The sequence below is a fragment of the Gigantopelta aegis genome, unplaced genomic scaffold, assembly GCF_016097555.1.
Source record: "Gigantopelta aegis isolate Gae_Host unplaced genomic scaffold, Gae_host_genome ctg2018_pilon_pilon:::debris, whole genome shotgun sequence".
Classification (NCBI taxonomy): Eukaryota; Metazoa; Mollusca; class Gastropoda; order Neomphalida; family Peltospiridae; genus Gigantopelta; species Gigantopelta aegis.
Genome location: NW_024532821.1, coordinates 1 through 18,218, shown reverse-complemented (window position 1 = coordinate 18,218; position 18,218 = coordinate 1). Strand labels below are relative to the sequence as shown.

At 33.3% G+C, this 18,218-nt stretch overlaps 1 protein-coding gene across 1 annotated transcript; it reads right to left on the bottom strand.

Moving 5' to 3' along the window:
• Position 1: 1 nt before the first annotated feature.
• LOC121391263 lies at positions 2–18,168 on the bottom strand (the record flags this gene model as incomplete). Its single annotated transcript, XM_041522951.1, has 3 exons — positions 2–12; positions 9,286–9,663; positions 17,419–18,168. Coding segments are annotated over 3 exons (1,139 nt in total), but the record flags the coding sequence as incomplete, so codon positions are not given.
• Between the last annotated feature and the right edge of the window lie 50 nt (positions 18,169–18,218).

Here is an 18,218-nt window from a genome sequence, read left to right as displayed (position 1 = left end):
GTTAAAGAATACCTGAAATTAAAAAATTATTAAGTTTTACAATACCACATACATATGTAACATAATTAACCAGTCATTACCAGTGTTAGATCAAATGAAATAATGGCTTATAATGAGCAATTGTTCAATGCAATCAATAATTTGTTACAATTACAATCTCAAGTAATATTAATAAAACAAAATTTATCATTTTGCAATGTACTATTTTCAATTTACTATGTAGGACTTTGTAAGATTATTTTAAAAGAAAAAACAATAACTGATATGGTTCAATGACTCTTTTGGTAGCGAGTTTACGTCAGTTCTAGAAAAATTTGGGGAATCCTTTTCCAGAAAATTTAGAAAACTAGAAATGCAATTTTTTGCATTATACAAATAAAATTCACCATGACAGAATACATGGTAATGTTTTGGCCAGCTCGTTTTGCCCGAATATCACCATCGTTTTTGCCTGAATTAGTAGATTTGCTCCATCACTAGGGGAGGGGGCCCCCGATCTCATACGCTTATGGCCGTAGTATGTGCTGTCCTGTCTGTGAGAAAGTTTGTATAGAAGATCATTTACTTAGACCTGTAGGAACGTTATCTAGAGTTGGGGACACAACCTCTAGTTGGTGAAGGGAGGGGCACAAGCCATATTTGTAACTTTATTCATGTATAGTAGGTAAACTTAACCCACGTGTTCCTACGGGCCTGTTACTGCTAATCAAACAATGTAGCGTCATTCTTCTAAGGCTATATCAGGGTTATCCAATATTTGATATAAAGCAATGAGCTCTAGTACCATTAAATTAAATAAACTTTTAACTTTGAATTTCGTTGATGGTAAAACGATCAGATTTATTAACAAATTAGATGATGATTCTTTTATGGCTTCTATTTAACGTGTGTGTGTATGTGTGTGTGTGTGTGTGCATGCACATACACACACGTGTGTGTGTGTAGTAAATGTATTTTTCGTGTGTTAACTCAGTTCCTGAATATAGACTATGCTGCATATTGATGAAACCGAACACTGCATTATGTTGAAACCGTACACCACATGTAAAACTGTCGAGACAAAACTGTGAACCGCTATCCCTAACAACATGTTTTAAAACTTTTATAACATTAAATTAAATATTGCCACTGCAACAAGTATGATTGTATTTTGTAAAGTAATAACTAAAGATTACACTAAAATAAAAAATAAAGTAATCTGTCCACAAAAGCTCAGAAAAAAGTATTCCAAAGTCAAACTTTTACCAATAACTAATAAACATTGAATAAACATTACTTGAGTTATATTTAAAAATAAACTTTTTCCATATTTTTTTATGGACAGAACAAATGACATTTATTTCAGTTCATCTAAAGCCGGAAACATCTTAAAATATACCGGTAACAAGGTAAAATCAGGTAAACTAGTACCACTGGTCTGATGGTGACGCCCATTCTATCGATAGCAAAAATGTGACCATACATTTTTGCCCGTTGTGAAGATGTTTATATAGACAAACTACAGTAACTATAATTGCTTCACAACATCATAACAAATTACACATTGCTATATTATTTTGAATACCTTACATTGTGACAATACATTTTCGTCCCTTGTGGAATTGTAACAGTGGTTATGCCAAATATGAAAATATGTCAAACTTCCAGTCATATTGGAATTATGCTCAACTGTACATATTTCAAGTGTTGTTTTGCTACCCAACTCATGAAACTCTATCACATTAATTTGTGATAGTCACCATTACAAGTTATTCTAACATTATTAAGTGATCTATATCATGCAGTCAAGTAAAAAAAAAGAAGACAGTATAATCATATTTATGATGTTGCATTTGTTGTTGCATTGTCACATTTAGTAGATCAACTGCCTGGCAATCCTGCCTTTATAATTACATGCAGCAGTAAGACAAGACAGAATACTGCAGATACAACATGAAAAAATAAAAAAATGTGAGACACTATGAAGATGTTTATATAGACAAACTACAGTAACTATAATTGCTTCACAACATCATAACAAATTACACATTGCTATATTATTTTGAATACCTGTTGTTTTGCAAGTTCACCAGTTATCACAGAAATTCTAGAAATAGCCTGTACTGTTGAATCTGAAAAGAAATTAACACACCTTGTTTATTGATTGAACCATTATCAGCATGATATAATTATCATGCTAGTAATTAACAAAATAATATTAGTTTGTTTTGTTCAACATCACTATAGCTAGCATATCTTTAACTCAACCATATGCATGGGGTCTACAATCTACACGGTCTATCTCACTTACGTGCATGAAACAGTGGGCAGACCTGGCACTGGCTAGTATGTATTGATGTATGAATATCTATATATTGTATGTATGTCGAGGTTGACTGTTACATACATAGATATTAACGCACTGGTGCAGGGGATAATTAAATCCTTTCTGGCCTCACAAATTGTCCCATGCCGTTGCTGGGACTCGAACCTGTGGCACCGATTCGCCCGCAAATTGCAAGACTAACCACGATACGCTCTGAGCTATTGAAGCTTCCATAAAAAGGAATGAATGAATGAATGTTCAACGACACCCCAGCACGAAAAATACATCGGCTATTGGGTGTCAAACTATGGTTAATGCAACCCAATGTGAGATCAACATCAATATAAAAATTCAATAGGTCAATAAAAACACAGTGTAAAGGACTGTGTAAAAATACAAATATCACAGATAGATATAATTAAAATTTAGAATAAAACTCGGTGTCACGTAAAAATTGTAAAATAATTTCTGGATGGAATCGAAATGATTCCATCACCTTTCTTTGTCCAAATAAATCTTTTCGAATTGCTGACAACTGCTTACACTCCACCAAAATGTGGCGCACAGTCAGAAGACACTGACAGTGCTCACACTGAGGTGGAGGATCTTTCTTCAAGATAAATGAATGGGTCAAGTAAGTGTGACCGATGCGGGCATGACACAAGACGATTTCATCCTTCCTGCACTGTCTATAGGAGGACTGCCACTCTCCCAAGACTGGCTTGATAGCATGAAGCTTGTTCGCAACCTCACCATCCCAATCATGTTGCCAAGTCGAAAAGATAAATTGGTTGATACAATATTTAAAATCAGTATAAGGTACACCAACCCTGGCATGAGGCAAATCCAAAGCAGACTTGGCAGCTGAATCTGCCTTTTCATTACCCCTGATGCCAACATGGCTGGGTACCCAACAAAATACAATGTCTTTATTGGCAATAGATAAAAAGACACACTTTCGTATCACCATCCCAATTAAGGGATGGCCATAAAAACGGAAGTTCTTTAACTCAACCATAAGGAATATATATATATGTATGTATATATGTATGTATGTATGTACGTATGTACGTATGTATGTATGTATGTATGTATGTATGTATGTATGTATGTATGTATGCATGCATGCATGCATGCATCCTACACACACACACACACACACACACACACACACACACATATAAAGAACAGTTGGAGTTTCAGTGTGACTAAGTATTAATGTATTTATTTTAGAAAAAAAAAGAGTTAAAAAAAAAAAAGAGTACACCTAGTTTATAACTCAAATGCTATATGAGAGACCACCATAATATGTATCGTATTTTCCCATGTATTATGCACACTTTTTTTCCAGAAAATACGGGTTAAAAATGGGTGTGTGCACTACATGTATACATAGCAATAAAAAAAACTATCTTTTAAAAATGTCCAGTAACGGTATTTTACAGGTTATTCAACTTATTGACAATGTTCATTACAACTAAACGCCAAAACACTCTTAAAAATTGCTTTTCACTTGTGACGGTTGTAATAAATGCAAAATAAATCTACAAAAGTATCCATACCTCACCAAAAAGTGCACAAAAATTACAAAACTGGAATGTAAATAATTTTAATTTCCATGAGATTTAATTTGGCCATTTCTGTCAAATCGGAGATATATGCCACGTACACTACTATAAATTTAGAAATCTGGCACATTCACGTTAGCCACGAGAACCAAATGTGATATGCTATATTTTTGTTTTCATTTATTTATTAGTCATTTACAGTATATGGATTATCTAATGGCCACTCATGTATTATTCTCTATATACACGCTAAGTAAATCATTGCTGCAGAAGTAGGCTTTGAGTTAATTGATCTCACCAAAAACACTAGGGACTAAAAAGGTTAATAGACCTATTTTGCATTCCTATTGCACATGCACGTGAAGAGTGTCATCCTTGTCCAATTAGACTGTATCCAGGCTATTTACAACTTTTTCATCGAGATTCCTTGCCTCCACGTCATTTCTCCGTCTGACTATGTTGACTTGTTTTTTTCGTGACTCGTATGACGGCCATTCTGCATAACGCCACGGTTGTTCGCGTTTAGTCTCTACATGTCCGAGCCTGTCCTAGCAGCACTGGAAGATTGACCGCACCACTATAAGAAGAAATAGGAAGCGGGGTCGGCCCCTCAAGCTACTACTCTTTTCTAGACTTTACTTTGATTTATTGTGATACCATCTCGTATCCTCCGGAGTCGGGCACATCCACACCACTATACAACCCATGACGACTGGACTATACCCTAGTCTGATTCTCTCTCTCGTTTAGACGGATCCGGCTTCTCAAGATCTGTATTGCAGCACGGCACTACACCTTCAACGTCTATTGACTGTCAATCTAGGGGTTTTCTTGACGGGATGCAACCCATCTCGTCCCTACAAGCTGTGCACCCTAACGGCCTTAACGAGGCCACTCACGTGGACATATAGATCGGACTTTAAACTTTTAGACCTTCATTCAAAAATTTATGTCGAAATTACTTTCTTTTTTTAATATTATTAAATAGTCCGATCCTCTCTTCTTTCTCTTATTTATTTTTGGACTGTCCTTCTAAATTGCTCCAAATTATATAAATATTTGACCGAGCAGTCAATTCTTTTTATTTTTGGCTTGTAACTTTTTGTTTCTTCTTTTTTTTAAAATTCTATTAACTTTTTTATGAATTGCTATTTTCAAAATTCTGCCCATTTTCAACTCTATACTCCATCCTTAGTCAGGCCACCAATCTTATCGATCTTATCTAATTTCTTTTTGACCACCCAATCTAATCTAGCGACCAAATTTAATGAGTAGAATTTTCTTTATTAATTATATTAATTAGATATGCGCATCAAAATTTTAAAGGCCCACTATTTAATTTTTGGATGTAAATTTCAAAATTGTCCGCTTAAATGTTTTCTGTCCCAGGAGAAGCCCCTGGCTATCCAGAGACAGGCCCCAGGACGGACATGCTCGAAACTCTAGTGGTATATGAGCATGTATTAATTATTCGCACTCGCACAACTTTGGGGGGGGGGGGGGGAGAGGGCATGATCGACCGTTGTCATTAGTGTTGTGAGTAGTTTCATAAGAGATGGGAATCTCTGGCGACTAACATACATATTTCAAATCAGATGGTATGTCTAGAGTTTTAACAACGCAAAATTTAAAGTTTTATACAATAAAATGAACTTAATGGGAATGTATTTGTTACTTTTAACAATTAGAATTGGTTATATTCACGCAGATTTCTAATGATATTTAATTCTCCACATATATCAGTATTTAAATATGAGTTTATAATAAAGGGACCATCCTGAGTTTGTAGCCATATTATCAAGTTGTCGGCTAGTTTAATCTCTTATGAATAAAACTTACATTTTTCTGAGGCAACATATTCTTGCTTCGAATATAAATACACATATCTGTATACGCAATACAATTACATTTCTGGACATTCTCTGGTTGACAACAACCGAAAGGCTGGGCTGGGGGACTACCCCCACTTTTAACTACTCTAAATAAATCTGGTTTAAAATAAGACTTGTGTCCCCCCCCCCCACCCTCCAACTAGACTGTGTCCCTCCATTACAGATTGTACCCCCACCCCCAACTCCAGAAATCATTCCTATGGACGTTTTTCTAATGTCTTATAGTAGCTCAAATTTTAAATAACTGGATGTAAAGAAATCCTGAAAAAAATCCAGAATGTATTTATCTGTATAATGCTTTATAAATATTTAAATCATGTTAAATATGATAAATATCTGCATACATACATACAAGCACATACAAATTAATATTATTTCAGTCCGTATCTGATATTTACTGTGTATGAATCCGATCTGATGGTTTCTCGGGCGTTAACAACAAAATATAAGTATTTGTAGGATGTTAACAGAATTTTCTGGTTCCTACTGAGAGAATAATTAATAATAAAACTAATTTACATTCCTATTGCGTGGCCTCCCATTGTTCATATTGTCCCCCAATTTGTAAGTATATAGGGCTATTTTGGCGAGATCTCGCGTGAGTTCACAGTTAGCCTGCATGCAACTTGCACATGCGCAATGGAATGTGATAGAGGTCTATTGATGTGTACACTGACATGTTAATGAGTTGATCTCATTAAAGACACCTGTAACTTGGATTTAATTGAAAAGTACACAGATGTAAAGTAATATTTCATAGGGATACTATTCGCATTAATTTCAGGATCTACAGTATGTTTGATGCCTTATTTGCAATGGATGTAACCATTACATGTATATGTTATTGGAGTTTAGGGGAATTTATTTATGAATGGATATTAAGTATTTGATATAGTTTAGGGAAGGCCAGATGGGAGACCAGTATCTATATGTACTGAATGTGTCACCAGCTTCTTTAAATAAAGATTATTATTATTATTATTATTATTATTATTATGTAAAATACTCAAATACTGACTATTTTCCTGTGTGAATTTTCACACTGAGACTGAATTTTTTTAAAAACAAAAGTCTGTAGAAGGCAACTTTTTGACATTTGTTAATTGTTGTATTGTAATGTTCACTTAAACTAGTTTTCATCCCAGGGATTTTCACATATTATAATTATATATGCCAAACACATTTTTTCTGGTACATGTATGTGATGTGGATGTGTCTTACATTGAGTTGCATGTACACAATGTCGTAATGTGGATCTTAAAATGAGGCACCAAGTTGTATTGTTTATAATCTTATTTCTTATAATCATTACAGTACTGTTATTGTTTATAAAATTGTATGTTATTCTAGATATTAAATTGTTTTAATCTGCTATAATTTTTCCATGTTTCTGTTTTATTCTAGTTTAATATATAGTATGTGGACTCTGTACAAACCGGCATCTGTCTAAACCGGATTTCTGTGTAAACCAGTGCACTTTTAAAGTCCTGTCCAGCTACTGTTGATTAATTATGAATAAAGTTCTGCATAAACCGATGCAAATTCAAGAACAACGGAACTGTTTAAGTAGTAATTAGCTCTGTCTACACTGGCACGTGGTCTTATCTCTTAATTAAACAATGATGGCAATTCCCCAGTAACTAAAATATTATGAAATAATCGCGCCTCTATGAATGCTTAATAAACAATGAATCAAATCTGTTGTAATGGATGTATAGGTTGCAAGATCAATTGGATAATTATTACTGACTGAGAAAGAGACTATTTTTCCGCTGACACTCGGTAGACTATATTGAAGGACTGTGACATTTATTAAAACAATAAATCTATAAATTCAGACCCCTATTTCATGTCATTTTAATCAAAAAAATAATGTTATATATTCTGCTTGTTGTTTTTAAATGCATTCTGGTTTGGACACATTTCATTACTGTCAAATGTTGGTATCCATAGTGGATGTTAATATCCCACTTTCAAAATTAAAGTTTGGTTGGAACTTGTGTCCCAGCCCGCTTCTGACTCATGATGATCTGTCATATTTTGTTTTTCTTAAAGGTAGAGTAAACTCAAACAAGAGCTTTATGTGTTGGACATTTTAGAGTTAATAAAAAAACATGATTATTCCTGCTAACTGGGGGCAGCCATTTTGTTTCGTTTTTATGACATCCGGTGGTATAACTTGGGGCGAAGTGACGTCAGCTCTGTCCATCTCCTCTATACACAGTGTAAACAAACGCTCTAATTTACGACAAGGCTTTCATCAACCTGACTTGTAAACAACATAAATGACTTGATAGTATAAGAAACTATTTAACTAAATATATTTCAATTTGCATCAATAGAACGAAATGGAGTTATAGTATTTTTCTTTTTTAAAAAATCCAAAGAAAAAAAAGCATATTATTAGGCCTATTGGTATGCTAAGTTCGAACAAAAACGACCACTCATGATACCCAAGTGATAATTTTCTTTTCTTTGGGACTACGTAATTGAGCATGCAGTTTTGTGATTTTAGATGGGAAAGTCTACTTAATCAAGGATTTTACAGAATTACTTACAGTAATAAAGCAGGACGGCTGATCGATTATGATTAGAGGTGTGTCCGTGCGGTTAACACACAATACCCTGTGATCTTAATAAAAGAGGCACATCTTTTTAGTGTGTCTAGACACAATGTCTGGGGAATGTCTAAATATACACCTGCCAATCAGGAACCACAAGTACAGGCCATGGAAAGAAGACCAATTAACTAAGAAAACACTCCCGATTATTATTTCAGTATGTGGGTTAATTTATGTACAAAACATAATACAGTTATTACAACACTTTGACAATGGTGGTTTATTTTGTATTAAAAATAATATATAATTGTTGCTGGCTTACTGGGATGACTATTTTGTTTCTTGAGTTCGAAGACTAATTCCTGACATGACACGTTAGGTATTACGTAACCACCAGCTCGCCAGAGGGCGTATTCACTTGCATGATACAAAATGGCTGTGCCTGTTATATATAATAGCCGTCACAAATGCCTTAATTGTCCCTTCCTTTAATTTTCATTGGTTTCTTAGAAACACAAATATCTTTCACAGATGTCTTACATGTAGTACAAATGTTTGGTGAATATGCTGTGTTATTTACGTTGCTATAATATATATTTTTTTATTATTATATTGCAAGACATTACTGTGGACAAAATCTGTCTAAACCAGCATATTTCATCGGTCCTAAGTGAATCCGGTTTAGACAAGAGTCCACGGTAACTCATTTAACAGTGTAGAAAGACAACTTCATGTAGTAATTAACAAATCAGTTTTTCTGCTGATTGACATCATGCATGTATACTTATGTCATAACAAGTTGTTTTTCTGATGATCCTCAAGTTTGTAACTTTTAATTTTAGAGTGTAAATATTCATCATGTAACCGATTGGTGATATATGCGTAAATTGTGTAACCATCACATGAACAGAACAACGGTTTGCATGCATTAAATAAAACATCAATATTCAGTATATTACCTGCCATGTCCCAATTGTTGCATTTCTTGTCCATCACAGATTTCAGATATTGCAATTCATGGTCATTTTCCAACAAAATATATATATATTTCAGAATCTGCTGAGATGATTTCGTACACAGCAGATCTTTTACACACTGTATGACAAGCTGGACATCAACAATAGTAGGAAGCGCAATTGATGTAAAGTTTTTGTTCATCACTTCTTTGAATATCTGGTTAATTGTATCAATGCTGACAGTTTTACATTTCTTGTTTTGTGGTCTTGGAATCAGTGTAAATGCAAGACACTTGCATCTCTGGTTTTTCACTTGAACAAATTCCACTGTCTTTTTATCCAAGCTTCTCACACATTTCTGACATTGTGAAAATTCTTCACCTGTTAAAAAACAAAACAAATCCAACACATTTACTTCATTATTTTATCATTTAAAATATTCATTGCCTTGTTTAACCAATTATGGTCTGGTGCAAATAAGACTTAACTTTCTTGTCTCCAGTATATTTCAGCTTCTGAAAATGACTATTAATGTAATATTGATGGTTCTTTGTTGTCAATTAATCTGTATGTACCCAATTGATATATGTTTCAAATTTCAGACAAATCACACTAATGGAAGTAAAAATACCTATAGCAACAAAGTTGACAAAACCTGTGAAAAACGGCAACTTTTTGCGTGACAAGCATACATGTGTAGTTTATAAAAACTACAATTATGTGAAAATTAAAATAACAAACTGCCTGAAGTGAATATGATATATACTTACATAGAGTAATTACCGCAAAATTTGTTATCGCCAAAATCAATGAAATCGGTCAATAAATAAGATTTCTGCGGTACATGTTAGAAAATTGGGTAATTGTCTCCAAAAACTCCTTTTCCCCCATTTTACTTGTTTTTGCATGAATAGAAATTAAGATAAATCAGTTATTTGTGCCTAATACGAGTAATTTCATAACAAATGTAGTGATAATGTAAATAACTAGTGTAGTTTATTCTTTCCATGCTCAATTGTCACACTCTCTACTCATTTCCTTTGGTAGCATGTAACACCTGTCCCAACCATAACGGTGGTGGTTCTTCCTTATATATTGTTGTGTAGAATACTATATAGTTACACTATTCATCCAATTCTCTTGCACACATTTCCTTAACTCATTATTATTATTTTCTCTTACAGTGGGCTTAATTCTCAAAGACAGTTCCAGACTAAGGACCCAAAACTAGTGGTGCCCCAACCATAACGCTTCTGTCCCAACCATAACGGCAACAATATAGATTATTTTTTAGCAATAATATCACTTTACATGTCTCTAAAAGCTACCAAATGTAATAGCAGTGAATGTTCCAAACATGTTTTTATGTCATAAGAAGATTATACTGTACCAATCCATTATAATTAAATGTTTGTTGGAATACAAAACAAATTTTGGTTACTTAAATGTAATTAAACAAGGTATATCACTTACAACCGACAGATGCTAATAGAGTAAATGCTTTGTAAATTATATAAGTTATATAAGAAGTGCCTAAATATAAGGGAATTTACAAAGAAAACATAAAATAAAAGTCACAATTAAATATATATAAACATAATGTGGTTGCTGTTATGGTTGGGACAATTAGGCATTGGAGTGGGCTTTTATGGATAATCATAGATTAAATGAACACTGTTAGTGTTTGATTGAGTAGTTAAGCTGTTTTATACTTCATGTGCACATGCATTACAAGTATGTGGGTATCCAATACACATTTAGATTTATGGACAAAGTTCAGTTTATATTCAATCCTTCGTAAATTGTTTCATTGAAAGCACCAAATATTTGATGTATGAAGGTTATGCATTCTAAAATTCATTCATATGAGGTACCAAACATTATTTAGTGAATAATATGTGTATATATGCTACAAAACATGGATTGTGAACAATTCTTTTGAAGCTACAGTTTGTTGTTTATTATTGTGTCCCAACCATAACGGTCCAGGGTAACACTAAGGATGTGGGCATTTTGAGTGGCAATGTATGGCTAATCATAGATTAAATGGACACTAAGTACATAATTGAATAACTGAGCTATTTTTATGTTGTCCGGTTATTTAGTTCTGTAAAAGTTTAATTGTCTTTCATTTTGGGAGGTGTTTAAAATGTCAGTTCTTTGAAATAACACTTCTATGATCACATTTATGTGAGTGTTTAGGAAGCTAAGATTGTTTTAATTGATTATCATATGAATGTATTATATGTTTTTATGATAACAGTAATAAAATGTCAACAATTAATTCCCAACCATAACAGTGAAATCCTATTCAGAGTGAAATATTCAAGAGCTTATATTCATGCACTTACAAGAGATATCTTCTTCAAATTTTCAGGGAGTTAAGTAAGCATGTCCAGAATTATAGTTAAGACATTTTTACTAATCTAAATATGTGCCTTGTTATTTTTAAAAAATTCCATAATTCCAGTTTCTGAAAATACATATAATTTTCTATGTAAAATGTCAATATTTTTTTTATCAGCAACCATTTATAGATGTATAGATGTTTATATAATTACATTATATAGGTCCATGCCAACATATCAACACTAAAAACCCTTGAAGATAATAAATAAAACTTGTATTATTACCTGGTCGGAATATTACAATGCAATTATGAAAAGGTGTCCATTGTATTCAAAATAGATAAAAAAATTCCTAGTTCTATACATCTTAGCCCAAAATTTATTTTTGTCATCAAAATATATACTATTCCCCTGTTGAAATTGCTGAAAATCGGACTATTTGTTAAAGTTAAATTTTTTGTCAAATGTCACACTTTATTTGCACCAGGCCTTATATTGATGACAGTATTTTACTGCTGCACAAAAATCTATTTGGTCCGAGTGATACATGTACATGTATATACAGCACTGGCAAATACCCGGTAAATGTAAAAAAAAATACTCTGTAAGCATATAATAAAACTCAGTGTTTCCCCTAGGGGCCGGAAGGATGCTGCACCGACCCCATAAATTTCTTTACTGGGAAATAAAATTGTAACCATTAAAAAAAGGGACGAATTCACTTCTGTGATTAATTCGCCGATATTATATAAAAAAATAAAATGCAAATGCTAGTAGTCATAAATATACTAGTATTCCACAAATATGTACATTGTTAGAGCCCGGTGGCCAGTGAGGGGAAAACAAATACATTTGTAAACCATCATGATGATGATCGAATAAATTTTTTTTATAAATCAACCAACATCGATCATATGTAAAAAGGAAAACGGATCTATACAAGTCAATACTTTCGATTTCCTTTCACATGCAACAGTTCACTAATGAATATATGGTCACCAGTAATCTATGCCCCATCCCTGAAATGAATATACCTAAAAATGTAATTTTATTAAAGTTCAAGTTAATTACACAATGTTGTAGTCATTTTGGCACAATTTTCCTTTAACTACTAAGTGACTGGTACCCAAACAGTTGTTACTCTAACACAGTGCAGGCGTAACAAAATAAATGGTGACCAGTCTCGTCAGATCAGGTGGGTTTTTTAAAGGTTGCACATAACCATATTGTTTTACGAACTTCCAAATGTTTGGGTTTTTTGGTCTGTTTTTGTTTTTGTGTTGTTGTTTTTTAAATTATATTTAAACATTACATAATTAAATTTGCAAGACTTGAAAGAAATTATTTTTAAGTGCATTATATGATGAATTAACACAAATTTAAAAACGTACCTACATATATAAAAAATTATTTACTTTCTTTTATTTGTTTTATCAGTCACTGAGTGATTACAATTTAGCAGGTGATTTTTTGTATCATGACCAGTACATTTTTCATCCACTGGTCAGTATGGGAAGTCGTTTTTTTTTAAATTCTAGAACCCCTGATATAAATACAGAAGTAGGGCTAATGATGGATAATTAATTTTTAAAAACACCAATCCCATGGTTAGTGGATGTTTTAAAAATTCTAGAAGACCTGGGTTTTACTTTTAGATAAATAGATAGATAACAGATAATACATATTACAATCAGTAATTCTGTAATATGTATTATCTCTTTGCTTAGTCTAATAACTTTTATATTTCTTTTTCAAATTATTGTTTTGACATTATGCAAATATTTAATAATAATAAACATTATTATTAAAATCTATCTTAAAATATCTCCTTCTATAAGTGTACATGACACACATCTAATGGCTAATCTTAGCATGTGCATATTGCACTAGCTATGTTTCCAATCAGGTAATCCCTCTGAAGACGGCGAGGTGGCAATAAACGTAACCATAATGTTTAGTAACAGTCTTGATTGTCCAGTTTTCAGATGTACAATTTACACTAAAGAGTTTGGGACTGAAATATCCGTCCAGTGTTCAGTGTAGAGAGGTTTCCAATTAATTAGCTAGGTAAATTTGGGTTTAAAAGATAAATCACGGAACCATGGAAAAAAACTGTCCGGTTTTGAGATAATTCCAGTTTAGAGAGGGTATGGTCTTGAGAGGTTTCACTGTATAGTGAAACTACCTAAGCCTCTATTCAATAGCCCATTGACAGAGCTGTTACCATGAGAATGTTTTGTAAGAAAGGCATTAAAATAGAAGACAATACATAAATCAAACAAACACAGAAATTCAAAAGTATGACTGCATGAGTTAATGTATAGTAGTGATATTTGCCTGTTTCCCAATTGGTGATTCCTTAAAATGTTTACATGTTCACGATTTTACTATATACCATGCCACATGTTAAACCAATCAAAACATGCATTTTATTAAGCTTATTTCCTGTCCCTAAAACATGAAAATGAAAAGAAAACAATGTCTCAACTGTGGTCATGTAGTGATGACTTAATTGTTACTGCAGTTTGTACAAAGCTAGATCGATTAAAGGTAGTGTCAACTCAAAGAAGAGCCTTACATGTATGTGTTTGAAAGATGCATACCCGGACCACCAATACATACATGTACTGACACTTTAACAAATGAAAAACCCGTAATTTTAGAGTTAAAGAAAAACATGATTATTCCTGCTAACTGGGGACAGCCATTTTGTTTCGTTTTTGTGACGTCCGGTAGTATAGCTTGGGGCGAAGTGACGTCAGCTCTGTCCATCTCCTCTAAGCACAGTGTAAACAAACGCTCTAATTTATGACAAGGCGCTTCGCTTTCATCAACCTGACTTGTAAAACAACATAAATGACTTGATAGTATAATAAACTCAAATATATTTCAATTTGCATCAATAGAACGAAATGGAGTTATAGTATTTTTCTTTTTTAAAAAATCCAAAGAAAAAATGGATATTATTAGGCCTATTGGTAGCTAGGGTATGTTTGAGCAAAAACGACCACTCATGATACCCAAGTGATACTTTTCTTTTCGACGACATACGTAATTGGTAAGTTTTGTGATTTTAGATGGGAAAGTCTACTTAATCAAGGGTTTTACAGAATTCAGTAATAAAGCAGGACGGCTGATAAAGTCCATTACGATTTGAGGGGTATCCGTGCAGTTATCATAGAATACCCTGTGATCTTAATAAAAGAGGCAGTCTTTTTAGTGTGTCTAGACACAGTGTCTGGGGACCGTCTAAATATACACCTGCCACTCAGGAACCACAGGTACAGGCCAAGGAAAGAAAATACCAATTAACCCAGAAAACACTCTGATTATTATTTCAGTACATGGGTTAATTTATGTACAAAACATAATAACACTTTGACAATGGTGGTTTATTTTGTATTGAAAAATAATATATAATTGTTGCTAGCTTATTGGGATGGCTATTATTACAGAACATTGCAATGCATCCGTAAAAATCAGGTATGTTTTGTTTCTTCAGTTCGAAGACTAATTCCTAACGTGACACGTTAGGTATTACGTAACCACAAGCTCGCCAGAGGGCATATTCACTGGGATGGTACAAAATGGCTACGCCCGTTATATATAATAGCCGTCACATTTAACCGTTTTATTAATTAACTATATGATTATACTTGTCGATATTAAGCAATAATGTACATTATGTATCGCTGAATATGCCTACCATGCCAAAAGCCTTGCTTAAGCATCCCTTTAACAATTATTGTGTACATTAGGTGTTTTTTTTAAATAAAGGTCCACGTTCCTCATACATTGTATGGTAATTTCTGTATGGTGTGTGTATGTGTTTGTATGTATGGGGGGGGGGGGGCAAATGTGTACTTGCCACTCTCGGATCTGGATCTAAATATTTTGGACACTGTTCATATTCTTCAAAGTATATGTTAGCTTTACATTTTATGTGTACATGTATACTACTCAAAATAAGTATATTTTTATATGCACTACATGTATGTCTGTGTCTAATAAGTGAATGTAAAAACATGCCACCTACTGGGCCCAACAAATTTTCATATCTCCTAAGTTCAAGGGCCATAACTCTGAAAAATGGGTAAATTGCCTTGAAAGTTAAACTTGATCTGTAACAGTACATGATACAGCTTCATGTATATATAAAACATTTCATCTCAATATCTTCAGGCACTTAAGAAAAAAGTTCAGAAAACTAATTTTCACATCTCCCAAGTTCAAAGTAGATCTCTATGAAAAATGGCTAAATTGCCATGAAAGTCAAATTTGATTTCTAACAGAACATGTTAAAGCTACACACAAAATGTTCAGCGTAATATTCTGAGGCATTGGGATGGGGAGTCTGGAAAACAAATTTGGCTAAATCTTGATCTCTAATGGTATATGATAAATTTGGGTAAAACTTGATCTGTAATCGTACATGAAAATGCTACACACAAAATTTCAGCTGAATATCTCGAGGCATTGTGAAAAACAAAATATCCAGAAAACTATATGTGGGACAGACAAATGGACAGATAGACAGACAGACAGACAAAAGGAAGGATGGACGGATGGAGATGGAACCGATAGTCCCTTCCAGTTGGATCGGTAGAGCACTAATAATGAAAGAATTTTGTATCAAATACATGAAGCAATATTCTTTGCGTAAATGATTAATTTTTATGAACATAAAATGCATGTGCAGTTATTGCTGCAAGTGCTCAATTTTCTCTCAACATATACATGTAGTTAACATGTGAGCTTGGTACAAATTTGAACTTTTGATATACCTTGTATGAACCTGATATTAGGAGATAGGGGTAGACCTACCTGTAGCTCCAAGATAGAAAATCAGAAAGAAATGTTGCACTTTAGCAACATTATAAGTCTTTTTTAAGTCTTTGTGCAACATTTCTGTCTGAAGTTCCATCTTGGAGCCAGGTAAAAACCCAGTTATGGTATCTTCTAATGTCATGTTCCTAAGAGGCATAACAAATTTCAAATTTGTTCCAAGAAACATGCTGAGTAAAAACTATTCACATGCATACATGTTCATTAACATTAACCATCTACACAAAGAATATTGCTGCGTGAATTCAATACAGAGTGGGGTACTGTTTCGTTATTCAATTTGTTTTCATCAGGACCATCAGTGCCATAAATATAAACATCAAGGATGTTTTTTGCATTTATGAAGTAAGACATAGTGTTCAATTTCACATGAGTGAAAATTCTGCTGTGTTCAGCTATTAATTAATGGCATTATGGTAAAATGCACTAAGTCTTGCATTTAAAATATATTTGACTCTCAACTTGAGTAATGTGTGCACATGTGTGTGTGTGTGGGGGGGGGGGGGGGGGTATCCTGCAGATTCCCCTAATGTATTTGGTAAGTATACATGTATAATAAGCAATGCAGCCTAATTTAAATATCAATCTATGTATGGGGTAAAAGTATTATATGTCCTTTATTCAAATTGGGTAATAAAGAGGATGTCAACAATTATAGAGGTATCACTAATTAATACCACATGCAGCCTAATTTAAATATCAATCTACATGTGTATGTCCTTTTTCTTTCTTTTTTTCTGTTTTGAGAAATACATTTTCTAAGTTATAGTTATCATATTATATTGATGTTACCATCCAATTAATAGCTGATTATTAATAAATCAATATGCTCTAGTGGTGTCGTCAAATAAAATAAACTTTAAATACAGTACAGAATACTAGACACATTATATAGGATTAAAGTTTCTACCTGAAAATGCAAAAGGGAAACATTGGAACATACCTTTTAAAAAGTCAGCTGGAATGAGTTCCTGAAGGTTCTGTGTTGCATCATGGACTGGACAAAGTAGCACATCAGCTTTCATCTTCCACATATCTCCCTTCACATAAACAACACAGACACCATTTGGTGAATACCAAACAGCCATTTTCTGATTTTTGATGACAGAATCTGATTCATGACCATGTTGAGACATTCCATCAATTTCAATTGATGGATCGTTTTTATTAAATATTAGATCATATTCATGTGCCATCATTTCTCTAATGAAAAAACTCTTCATGTTGGGACTTTCAAAAAGTTTGATCTGTTCTTTATTAAGTTTTATGTCACAAGTATCACTTAAACCTTTTTCAGTGAATACTTGTTTACCACCATTAAAACTTTCTTTTCTGCATTTGCCTTCATCAGTATTTGTAAAATTCTCTTGCTCAGGTTTGTCTTGACCAGTATCAACAAATTTCTCTAGTTTGAGTCTGTTTTGACCAGTGAAACTATCTTTTTCATTGTATCGATTTTTACCAGTGAAACTATCATCTTTCTTTGGTTGGTTTTCACCAGTGAAACTATCTTCTTTCTTTGGTTGGTTTTCACCAGTGAAACTATCTTCTTTCTTTGGTTGGTTTTCACCAGTGAAACTATCTTCTTTCTTTGGTTGGTTTTCACCAATGAAACTATCTTCTTTTTTGGGTTGGTTTTCATCAGTGAAACTATCTTCTTTCTTTGGTTGGTTTTCACCAATGAAACTATCTTCTTTTTGGGGTATGTTTTTATCAGTGTGACTATCATCTTTCGTGACTTGA